Raw genomic sequence first — 12,861 nt, forward strand, 5'->3', positions numbered from 1 at the left:
AGGACTTGCCACCCCTCAGAGCCTGGTTCCTCTCTACCCAGTACAGCCAGTAGAGGACTTGCCACCCCTCAGAGCCTGGTTCCTCTGGTCTACCCAGTACAGCCAGTAGAGGACTGGCCACCCCTCAGAGCCTGGTTCCTCTCTACCCAGTACAGCCAGTAGAGGACTGGCCACCCCTCAGAGCCTCGGTCCTCTCTACCCAGTACAGCCAGTAGAGGACTGGTCACCCCTCAGAGCCTGGTTCCTCTGGTCTACCCAGTACAGCCAGTAGAGGACTGGTCACCCCTCATAGCCTGGTTCCTCTCTACCCAGTACAGCCAGTAGAGGACTGGTCACCCCTCAGAGCCTGGTTCCTCTGGTCTACCCAGTACAGCCAGTAGAGGACTTGCCACCCCTCAGAGCCTGGTTCCTCTGGTCTACCCAGTACAGCCAGTAGAGGACTGGTCACCCCTCAGAGCCTGGTTCCTCTGGTCTACCCAGTACAGCTAGTAGAGGACTGGCCACCCCTCAGAGCCTGGTTCCTCTGGTCTACCCAGTACAGCCAGTAGAGGACTGGTCACCCCTCATAGCCTGGTTCCTCTCTACCCAGTACAGCCAGTAGAGGACTTGCCACCCCTCAGAGCCTGGTTCCTGTCTACCCAGTACAGCCAGTAGAGGACTGGCCACCCCTCAGAGCCTGGTTCCTCTCTAGGTTTCTTCCTAGGTTCTGGCCTTTCTGTGTAGTTTTTCCTAGCCACCGTGCTTCTACATCTGCATTGCTTCCTGTTTGGGGTTTTAGGCTGGGTTTCTGTACAGCACTTTGTGACATCGGCTGATGTAAAAAGGGTTTTATAACTGATTGATTGTGTTGTGTTCCAGAGATGGCTCCGGAACCCTCCCCCAACACTGCACACCCAGGTAACAACACTACTTAAAGTGTCTGAATATTCATGGTATTAATGAGGTCTGAATATTAATAGGTACACTACATTACCAAAAGTATGTGGACACCTGCTCGTTGAACATCTCATTCCAAAATCAAGGGTATTAATATGGAGTTGGTCCCCCCTTTGCTGCTATAACAGCCTCCTCTCTTCTGGGAAGGCTTTCCACTAGATGTTGGAACATTGCTGCTATAACAGCCTCCACTCTTCTGGGAAGGCTTTCCACTAGATGTTGGAACATTGCTGCTATAACAGCCTCCACTCTTCTGGGAAGGCTTTCCACTAGATGTTGGAACATTGCTGCTATAACAGCCTCCACTCTTCTGGGAAGGCTTTCCACTAGATGTTGGATCATTGCTGCTATAACAGCCTCCACTCTTCTGGGAAGGCTTTCCACTAGATGTTGGAACATTGCTGCTATAACAGCCTCCACTCTTCTGGGAAGGCTTTCCACTAGATGTTGGAACATTGCTGCTATAACAGCCTCCACTCTTCTGGGAAGGCTTTCCACTAGATGTTGGAACATTGCTGCTATAACAGCCTCCACTCTTCTGGGAAGGCTTTCCACTAGATGTTGGAACATTGCTGCGGGGACTTACTTCCATTCAGCCACAAGAGCATTAGTGAGGTCGGGTACTGATGTTGGGTGATTAGGCCTGGCTCACAGTCGACGTTCCAATTCATCCCAAAGGTGTTAGATGGGGTTGAGGTCAGGGCTCTGTGCAGGCCAGTCAAGTTCTTTCACACCGATCTTGACAAACCATTTCTGTATGGATCTTGCTTTGTGCACGGGGGCATTGTCATGCTGAAACAGGAAACTGTTGCCACAAAGTCGTCTAGAATGTCATTGTATGCTGTAGAATTAAGATTTCCCTTTACTGAAACTAAGGGGCCCAAACCATGAAAAACAGCCCCAGACCATTCCTCCTCCACCAAACTTTACAGTTGGCACTATGCATTCGGGCAGGTAGCGTTATACTGGCATCCACTAAACCCAGATTAATCTGTCAGACTGCCAGATGGTGAAGAGTGATTCATCACTATAGAGAACACGTTTCCACTGCCCCAGAGTCCAATGGCGGCGAGCTTTACACCACTCCACCCGATGCTTGGTATTGCACATGGTGATCTTAGGCTTGGAAACCCAATTCAGGAAGTTCCAGACGAACAGTTCTTGTGTTGCTGTTGCTTCCAGAGGCAGTTTGGAACTCGGTAGTGAGTGTTGCCACCGACGACAGATGATTTTTGTATACGCTACGCACTTCAGCACTTCGGCTGTCCCGTTCTGTAAGCTTGTGTGGCCTACCACTTTGCAGCTGCGCCGTTGTTGCTCCTAGACGTTTCCACTTCACAATAACAGCTCTTACAGTTGACCGGGAGCAGCTCTAGCAGGGCAGAAATTTGACGAACTGACTTGTTAGAAATGTGGCATCCTATGATGGTGCCACGTTGAAAGTCACTGAGTTCTTCAGTAAGGCCCATTCTACTGCCAATGTTTGTCTATGGAGATTGCATGGCTGTGTGCTCGATTTTATACACCTGTCAGCAACGGGTGTGGCTGAAATAGCCGAATCCACTAATTTGAAAAGGTGTCCACATACTTTTGTATATATAGTGTATATCTATATATACATACAAACAGTGTACAAAGCACTGTACACAATATTAGGAACACCTTCCTAATATTGAGTTGCACCCCACCACACCCTGTTCAAAGGCACTTAAATCTCATGTCTTGCCCGAAGACCCTCTGAATGGCTCAGTTGTCTCAAGGCTTAAAAATCCTCTTTAACTCGTCTCCTCCCCTTCATCTACACTGATTGAAGTGGATTTAACAAGTGACATCAATAAGGGATCATAGCTTTCACCTGGATTCACCTGGGCAGTCTATGTCATGGAAAGAGCAGGTGTTCATAAAGTTTTGTCCCCTCAGTGTGTGTGTGTGTGTGTGTGTGTGTGTGTGTATATATATATATATATATATATATATAGATAAAATAACATAAAATTGATCAGAAATACAGTGTAGACATTGTTAATATTGTCAATGACTATTGTAGCTGGAAACGGCTGATTTTTTAATCACTCCTGTGTTCCAATGGCACGTTGTGTTAGCTAATCCAAGTTTATCATTTTAAAAGGCAAATTTATCATTAGAAAACCCTTTTGCAATTATGTTAGCACAGTTAAAAACTGTTGTGATGATTAAAGAAGCAATAAAACTGGCCTTCTTTAGACTAGTTGAGTATAAGGAGCATCAGCATCTGTGGGTTCGATTACAGGTTCAAAATGGCCAGAAACAGAAAACTTTCTTCTGAAACTCGTCAGTCTATTCTTGTTCTGAGAAATGAAGGCTGTTCCATGAGAGAAATTGCCAAGAAACTGAAGATCTCGTACAACGCTGTGTACTACTCCCTTCACAGAACAGCGCAAACTGGCTCTAACCAGAATAGAAAGAGGAGTGGGAGGCCCCGGTACACAACTGAGCAAGAGGACAAGAACATTAGAGTGTCTAGTTTGAGAAACAGACGCCTCACAAGTCCTCAACTAGCAGCTTCATTAAATAGTTCCCACAAAACACCAGTCTCAACGTCAACAGTGAAGAGGCGACTCCGGGATGCTGGCCTTCTAGGCAAAGTTGCAAAGAAAAAGCCATATCTCAGACTGGCCAATAAAAATAAAAGATTAAGATGGGCAAAAGAACACAGACACTGGACAGAGGAACTCTGCCTAGAAGGGCAGCATCCCGGAGTCGCCTCGTCACTATTGACGTTGAGACTGGTGTTTTGCGGGTACTATTTAATGAAGCTGCCAGTTGAGGACTTGTGAGGCGTCTGTTTCTCAAACTAGACACTCTAATGTACTTGTCCTCTTGCTCAGTTGTGCACCGGGGCCTCCCACTCCTCTTTCTATTCTGGTAATTTTTCCAACAGTTGTTTACAGACAGATTATTTCACTTATAATTCACTGTATCACAATTCCAGTGGGTCAGAAGTTTACAAGTTTACATACACTAAGTTGACTGTGCCTTTAAACAGCTTGGAAAATTCCAGAAAATGATGTCATGGCTTTAGAAACTTCTGATAGGCTAATTGACATCATTTGAGTCAATTGGAGGTGTACCTGTGGATGTATTTCAAGGCCTACCTTCAAACTCAGTGCCTCTTTGCTTGACATCATGGGACAATCAAAAGAAATCAGCCAAGACCTCAGAAAAACAATTGTAGACTTCCACAAGTCTGGCTCATCCTTGGGAGCAATTTCCAAACGCCTGAAGGTACCACGTTCATCTGTACAAACAATAGTACGCAAGTATAAACACCATGGGACCACGCAGCCGTCATACCGCTCAGGAAGGAGACGCGTTCTGTCTCCTAGAGATGAACGTACTTTGGTGCGAAAAGGGCAAATCAATCCCAGAACAACAGCAAAGGACCTTGTGAAGATGCTGGAGGAAACAGGTACAAAAGTATCTATATCCACAGTAAAACGAGTCCTATATTGACATAACTTGAAAGGCCGCTCAGCAAGGAAGAAGCCACTGCTCCAAAACTGCCATAAAAAGCCAGACTACGGTTTGCAACTGCACATGGGGACAAAGATGGTACTTTTTGGAGAAATTTCCTCTGGTCTGATGAAACAAAAATAGAACTGTTTGGCCATAATGACCGTCGTTATGTTTGGAGGAAAAAGGGGGAGGCTTGCAAGCCGAAGAACACCATCCCAACCGTGAAGCATGGGGGTGGCAGCATCATGTTGTGGGGGTGCTTTGCTGCAGGAGGGACTGGTGCACTTCACAAAATAGATGGCATCATGAGGAGGAAAAGGATGTGGACACAGTGAAGCAAAATCTCAAGACATCAGTCAGGAAGTTGAAACTTGGTCGCAAATGGGTCTTCCAAATGGACAATGACCCCAAGCATACTTCCACAGTTGTGGCAAAATGGCTTAAGGACAACAAAGTCAAGGTATTGGAGTGGCCATCACAAAGCCCTGACCTCAAATCCTATAGAAAATGTGTAGGCAGAACTGAAAAAGTGTGTGTGAGCAAGGAGGCCGACAAACCTGACTCAGTTACACCAGCTCTGTCAGGAGGAATGGGCCAAAATTCACCCAACTTACTGTGGGAAGCTTGTGGAAGGCTACCCGAAACGTTTGACCCAAGTTAAACAATTTAAAGGCAATGCTACCAAATACTAATTGAGTGTATGTAAACTTCTGACCCACTGGAAATGTGATGAAAGAAATAAAAGCTGAAATAAATCATTCTCTCTACTATTATTCTGACATTTCACATTCTTAAATAAAGTGGTGATCCTAACTGACCTAAGACAGGGAATTTTTACTCGGATTAAATGTCAGGAATTGTGAAAAACTGAGTTTAAATGTATTTGGCTAAGGTGTATGTAAACATCCAACTTCAACTACATGAGTATAGATATATATAACTAAATGACTATGAGTATAGATATATATAACTAAATGACTATGAGTATAGATATATATATAACTAAATGACTATATATAGATAGATATAACTAAATTAATGAATATTAATATTCCTGTCTACAGAGGCTCCTCCCCTATCTCTGTCACCCCTGCCCACGACCTTTGACACCGAAGAGAAGAGACAGACCCCAGGTACCCTCGACCTCTTACCATGTGTGTGTTTTTTGTGTGTGTGCATGTCTCTGAACTGTGTGTGTGTCTGTTTTCAGCTCTGAACATGGTTTACATGGTCCTGCCCGCCATCCCGTTGTTGACGGTGTTACTAATAGCAACTGTGGTCTTCTGCTTCAAGCTGCTGGCTCGACGGTGAGGAGCGAGTACTAACTAGCGTGAGATAGACTGGTAGAATGGATAGCGTTCATACTACCAGACTGAGAATAATGCATTGATTGATTTAGTGACTGTCTATATATAGCTTTTCCAGAAGCTCATAGTTTGTCTCTGTGTGTAGGAGGAAGCAGCGTGAGCAGCAGACAGAGGCGTGTCCCAGCGAACCGGGGTCCTGTCAAAGCTCCGCCCAGCCGCCTGACGTCTACAACGTGATTCGCTCCCAGCAGGAGGCCGACCTGGCTGGAACACGCCCCCACACCAAGAACACTTCCTTCTTAGGTGAAAATATGTTTTATTATCACTGGTGTAGTGTAATGTGGTGTTGTACAGGGTCAGTGTAATGTGGTGTTGTACAGGGTCAGTGTAATGTGGTGTTGTACAGGGTCAGTGTAATGTGGTGTTGTTGTACAGGGTCAGTGTAATGTGGTGTTGTTGTACAGGGTCAGTGTAATGTGGTGTTGTACAGGGTCAGTGTAATGTGTTGTACAGGGTCAGTGTAATGTGGTGTTGTACAGGGTCAGTGTAATGTGGTGTTGTACAGGGTCAGTGTAATGTGTTGTACAGGGTCAGTGTAATGTGGTGTTGTTGTACAGGGTCAGTGTAATGTGGTGTTGTACAGGGTCAGTGTAATGTGTTGTACAGGGTCAGTGTAATGTGTTGTACAGGGTCAGTGTAATGTGGTGTTGTTGTACAGGGTCAGTGTAATGTGGTGTTGTACAGGGTCAGTGTAATGTGTTGTACAGGGTCAGTGTAATGTGTTGTACAGGGTCAGTGTAATGTGTTGTACAGGGTCAGTGTAATGTGGTGTTGTTGTGCCCCGGGAATGAAGGGGTTAAGTGCCACAGACAGATTTTTCACCTTGTCGGCTCGGTTATTGGAAACGATTGTTGATTCGAATATACATTTCCCAAAATGTGTTTTTGCTTTGTCATTATGAGGGTATTGCGTGTAGATTGATCAGAGGAAAAAACGATTTAATCAATTTTATAATAAGGCTGTAACTTAACAAAATGTGGAAAAAGTGAAGGGGTCTGAACACTTTACTAAAGCACTATATATTTTAACTGTGCTTTCTATTCTGTTTCTACAGATTGTAAATTAAACATAAACATTTTTGCTAAGAGTTTTATTATATTATTGATTGATTGACTATGATTTTTTTTTTTTTAATCACCCAGCAGTGCTATTTGCAAAGTTAACCATTCCTGAACTGTTTACCAAAAGCTACACATGTATATACTGTACTCTATACCATCTATCACTAGCCACTTTAAAAATGTTTACATACCCTACATTACTCATCCCATATGTATATACTGTACTCTATACCATCTACTGCATCTTGCCATCCTGATGTAATGTATCACTAGCCACTTTAAAAATGTTTACATACCCTACATTACTCATCTCATATGTATATACTGTACTCTATACCTCTATCACTAGCCACTTTATATAATGTTTACATACCCTACATTACTCATCCCATATGTATATACTGTACTCTATACCATCTACTGCATCTTGTCTATGCCGTTTGGCCATCGCTCATTCATATATATATATAGTGGGGGGAAAAAAGTATTTGATCCCCTGCTGATTTTGTACGTTTGCCCACTGACAAAGATATGATCAGTCTATAATTTTAATGGTAGGTTTATTTGAACAGTGAGAGACAGAATAACAACAAACAAATCCAGAAAAAAACGCATGTCAAAAATGTTATAAATTGATTTGCATTTTAATGAGGGAAATAAGTATTTGACCCCCTCTGCAAAACATGACTTAGTACTTGGTGGCAAAACCCTTGTTGGCAATCACAGAGGTCAGACGTTTTGTTTCAAAATTGATCGTTTAATTTTGTCTGGCTTGCCGTTCCAAATAAAATGGAATCTTTTTTGCTCATATAATTTAAAAAATAAGTCGCTAGGTGTAGACAAGGCCATAAGCAAATAGGTAAACTGGGATATGACTAAAGAGTGATTTTTCCACAGATAGACAGGTACTTTTCCTTTCCATGGTAGCAAGATCTTATCTATTTTTGCAATTTTTCTATTAAAATGTATTGTGGTGAGGTCATTTCTTTATTTCGGGATGTGAATACAGAGTATGTCCACATCTCCGTCAAATAATTTCATTGGTAAACTACACGGTAATGTAAAAGTTGTATTTTTTTGTGATCCAATACGTAATATAGTACATTTATCATAATTTGGTTTTAATCCAGAGAGAATAGAAAGATTATCTAGATCCTCTATGAGGCCGTGGAGAGATTCAGATTGTGGATTTAAAAGAAAAACATGAATCATCAGCGTAATCTGACACCTGGATTTCTGGGCCCTTGATATAATTGTTGGATCTGATTTGGGCTCCCGAGTGGCGCAGTGGTCTAAGGCACTGCATCTCAGTGCTAGAGGCATCACTACAGACCCTGGTTCAATTCCAGGCTGTATTACAACCGGCAGTGATTGGGGGTCCCATAGGGCGGCGCACAATTGGCCCAGCGTTGTCCGGGTTAGGGTTTGGCCCGGGGTAGGTCGTCATTGTAAATAAGAATTTGTTCTTAACTGACTTGCCTAGTTAAATAAAAATAATAATAGCTAACATTTCGATGGCCATAATAAATATTTATGCCGATAGTGGACAACCTTGTTTTACTCCTCTTGACAGTTTAATACTTTCTGAGAAGTAGCCTATATTGAACATTTTACACCTAGTGTTACTATACATAACTTTAACCCATTCTCCAAAATTGAAATATTCCAGGCATTTGCAATGCATTCGGAAAGTATTCAGACCCCTTCCCTTTTCCACATTGTTACATTACAGCCTTATTTTAGAATTGATTTTTCCTCATCAATCTACACACAAAATAAAAAAACATACCTTATTTACATAATTCAGACACTTTGCTATGAGACTCTAAATTGAGCTCAGGTGCCTCCTGTTTCCATTGATCATCCTTGAGATGTTTCTACAACTTGATTAAACATGAGGTCGAAGGAATTGACCGTAGAGCTCCAAGACAGGATTGGGTCGAGGCACAAAATAAAACACATTTTAAAAATGGTTTATCTATTTCACATACATCTATGTGCATAATGGAACAAAGACAAGAAAATGTATCATACATTGTAAAAAAAAAAAGATGTGTCAAACAGCAGTTACCTAGGCTGTTGCTGTCCTCATCACTTCTCTACATATCACCATACAGTGTCAAACAGCAGTTACCTAGGCTGTTGCTGTCCTCATCACTTCTCTACATATCACCATGCAGTGTCAAACAGCAGTTACCTAGGCTGTTGCTGTCCTCATCACTTCTCTACATATCACCATGCAGTGTCAAACAGCAGTTACCTAGGCTGTTGCTGTCCTCATCACTTCTCTACATATCACCATGCAGTGTCAAACAGCAGTTACCTAGGCTGTTGCTGTCCTCATCACTTCTCTACATATCACCATGCAGTGTCAAACAGCAGTTACCTAGGCTGTTGCTGTCCTCATCACTTCTCTACATATCACCATGCAGTGTCAAACAGCAGTTACCTAGGCTGTTGCTGTCCTCATCACTTCTCTACATATCACCATGCAGTGTCAAACAGCAGTTACCTAGGCTGTTGCTGTCCTCATCACTTCTCTACATATCACCATGCAGTGTCAAACAGCAGTTACCTAGGCTGTTGCTGTCCTCATCACTTCTCTACATATCACCATGCAGTGTCAAACAGCAGTTACCTAGGCTGTTGCTGTCCTCATCACTTCTAGGAGGGACACACTGCTAAAGTGTTTGACTTGTAATTGATAGTGTTTTTTAACCGTAAGTTTGAGCCAAGTTTGCGTCAAACTTTTTTGTTAAGGAAAAAATGGTTAAAAGGCATGTGATGAAGTGGATTGTAATAATAATAATAATAATAATAGTAATTATAATAATAATAATATTTATTATAATAATAATAATAATAATAATAATAATAATAATAAGAGTAATTATAATAATAATAATTATTATAATAGTAATTATATTAATGATAATTATAAGTGTAATAATAATAATAACAATTATAATAATAATAATAATAATTATTATAATTATAATACTAGTAATAATAATAATAATAATAATAATAATTGTGCTAAAGTGGCAAAATTCATAATTTTTACATGTCCCTCTGTCAACCCCGTTTCACTTCTAGGAAGATTTCACCCCACTCATTCTAAACATTTCTCCAAGTTTCACCGGCACCAGTTATTTAGCTGCTTTTTGTCATTTCTGACCGTTATTATTTATTTAATGTGATTCGTTTATTCATTTATGTCTGTCCCTCATTTTAAAGTCAACCCTGTTACGTGAACTCTCGTTTTAATATGGTGAAACTTCCTTTCAATAATTTTTTTTTTCAAAAGCAACATTGATCATCTAATAGTCATCATAGTGAAAAAGCTGTTTCTACTCATTTTGGCATTTCTCTGGTGTTTTGTGCTAGAAAACTGAGCGGGTCGAACATAAAGTCACCCGGGGTACTCATAAATAGATAGGCTAGAAATATTTTAGCAAGACATTTTTTGGGGTGAAGCTTGAATTCAATTGCCACACCCTGTTGCACACAATAAGCTTAAATTCCTCCTGTCATGATGGGATTTATGGCTGATTTAAGATGAAATCATCAATCCTGTTACTTTATTTGGTACTTTAGTATGCACTTACTAATCATTTTTATTTATTTACAGTGCATTCAGAAAGTATTCGGACCACTTGAAATGTTCCACATTTTGTTACGTTACAGCCTTAATTGATTAAATCGTTTTTTTACTCCTCATCAATCTACACACAATACCCCATAATGACATCACAATACCCCATAATGACATCACAATACCCCATAATGACATCACAATACCCCATAATGACATCACAATACCCCATAATGACATCACAATACCCCATAATGACAGAACAATAACAGATTTTTAGAAATAGTTGCAAATTATTAAAACAATAAGGGCTGTAACGTAACAAAATGTGGAAAAAGTCAAGAGGTCCAAATGCCCTGTAACCTCAAAGACGGGAACATGTGCTCTATATGACAGAATGTACAAAATTGGTGAAATCAAACGTTTACCACAAGTTATTTTGTTGCATCTGAAATAGTTTTAAATCGTGATTACTTTGATTTGATGTGTGCAGTGTAATTTGTGGAATGTGCAGGAGAGTTCTAGAGTGAATGACATCAGAGCCACTGCCCTTAATAAAACAACAACAACTTAATCCCATTGAAAAAGGTAGAGGCCAAAATGGTGTACTGGCCCCTTAAGAACTGCTAGTGCCCCTGGTAGTTAAAATGTCTGTCAGGAAAGGCTGGCAGGTAACCACCTTTTCACCTGTTGTTAGGTCAACTCCTCCAGCAACATTCACCCTTTTCTTTACATTGTGTGCGTCCAATCACGTGAGTTAAGAAACAGGCACTGCTTTACCTGATGGAGACAATTGGTTTGAATTCAGTCACGTGTAAACTTCTGAGTTTGGGGTCACTTAGAAATGTCCTTGTTTTTGAAAGAAAAGTACATTTTCTGTCCATTAAAATAACATTAAATTGATCAGAAATACAGTGTAGACATTGTTAATGTTGTAAATGACTATTGTAGCTGGAAACGGCAGATTTTTTTTAATGGAATATCTACATAGGCGTACAGAGGCCCATTATCAGCAACCATCACTCCTGTGTTCCAATGGCACGTTGTGTTAGCTAATCAAAGTATATCATTTTAAAAGGCTAATTGATCATTAGAAAACCCTTTTGCAATTATGTTAGCACAGCTGAAAACTGTTGTTCTGATTAAAGAAGCAATAAAACTGGCCTTCTTTAGACTAGTTCAGTATCTGGGTCAGCAGGTAGTCTAGTGGTTAGAGCATTGGACTAGTAACCGAAAGGTTGCAAGATTGAATCCCCGAGCTGACAAGGTTAAAATCTGTCATTCTGTCCCTGAACAAGGCAGTTAACCCACTGTTCCTAGGCCGTCATTGAAAATAAGAGTTTGTTCTTAACTGACTTGCCTAGTTAAATAAATTCATTTTTTTTTTACAAATCTGGAGCATCAGCATTTGTGGGTTTGATTACAGGCTCAAAATTTCCAGAAACAAATTACTTTCTTCTGAAACTCATCATTCTATTCTTGTTCTGAGAAATTAATTATTCCATGTGAGAAATTGCCAAGAAACTGAAGATCTCGTACAACGCTGTGTACTACTCCCTTCACATAAAAGTGCAAACTGGCTCTAACCAGAATAGACAGAGGAGTGGGAGGCCCCGGTGCACAACTGAGCAAGAGGACAAGTACATTAGAGTGTCTAGTTTGAGAAACAGACGCCTCACAAGTCCTCAACTGGCAGCTTCATTAAATATTACCCGCAAAACACCAGTCTCAACGTCAACAGTGAAGAGGCGACTCCGGGATGCTAGCCTTCTGGGCAGAGTTCCTCTGTCCAGTGTCTGTGTTCTTTTGCCCATCTTAATCTTTTATTTTTATTGGCCAGTCTGAGATATGGCTTTTTCTTTGCAACTCTGCCTAGAAGGCCAGCATCCCGGAGTCGCCTCTTCACTGTTGACGTTGAGACTGGTGTTTTGCGGGTAAATTACTCAGCCATTCAAGCTACAATAGTAATTAACAGTGTCTACAATGTATTTCTACAATGTATGTTATTTTAATGGACCAAAAAAATAGCTTTTCTTTCAAAAACAAGGACATTTCTAAGTGACCCCAAACTTTTGAACGGCATTGTTTGTAAATGTGATATTTTTTATTTTTTTTATTTTTTATAAATTATCAAACATTTCTACAAATCTGTTTTTGCTTTGTCATTATGGGGTATTGTGTGTAAATTGATGAGGATCAATTTTAGAATAAGACTGTAACGTAACAAAATGTGGAAAAAGTCAACGGGTCTGAACACTTTCCCAAGGCGCTGTATCCAGACCCTTTACTCAGTACTTTGTTGAAGCACCTTTGTCAGTAATTACAGCCTCGAGTCTTGGGTGTGATGCTACAAGCTTGGCACATCAGTATTTGGGGAGTTACTCCCATTCTTCTCTGCAAATCCTCT

At 41.0% G+C, this 12,861-nt stretch overlaps 1 protein-coding gene across 1 annotated transcript in view; it reads left to right on the top strand.

The window, feature by feature from the left end:
• Positions 1 to 12,861, top strand: part of LOC106594558 (layilin) — a 40,438-nt gene that overhangs the window by 21,248 nt on the left and 6,329 nt on the right. The window contains exons 5-8 of the mRNA XM_045711576.1: positions 859 to 897; positions 5,496 to 5,564; positions 5,642 to 5,738; positions 5,884 to 6,041. Coding sequence (XP_045567532.1) covers positions 859 to 897; positions 5,496 to 5,564; positions 5,642 to 5,738; positions 5,884 to 6,041 — 363 coding nt within the window. The remainder of the gene's footprint in view (positions 1 to 858; positions 898 to 5,495; positions 5,565 to 5,641; positions 5,739 to 5,883; positions 6,042 to 12,861) is intronic.

The sequence above is a fragment of the Salmo salar genome, unplaced genomic scaffold (assembly GCF_905237065.1).
Source record: "Salmo salar unplaced genomic scaffold, Ssal_v3.1, whole genome shotgun sequence".
Classification (NCBI taxonomy): Eukaryota; Metazoa; Chordata; class Actinopteri; order Salmoniformes; family Salmonidae; genus Salmo; species Salmo salar.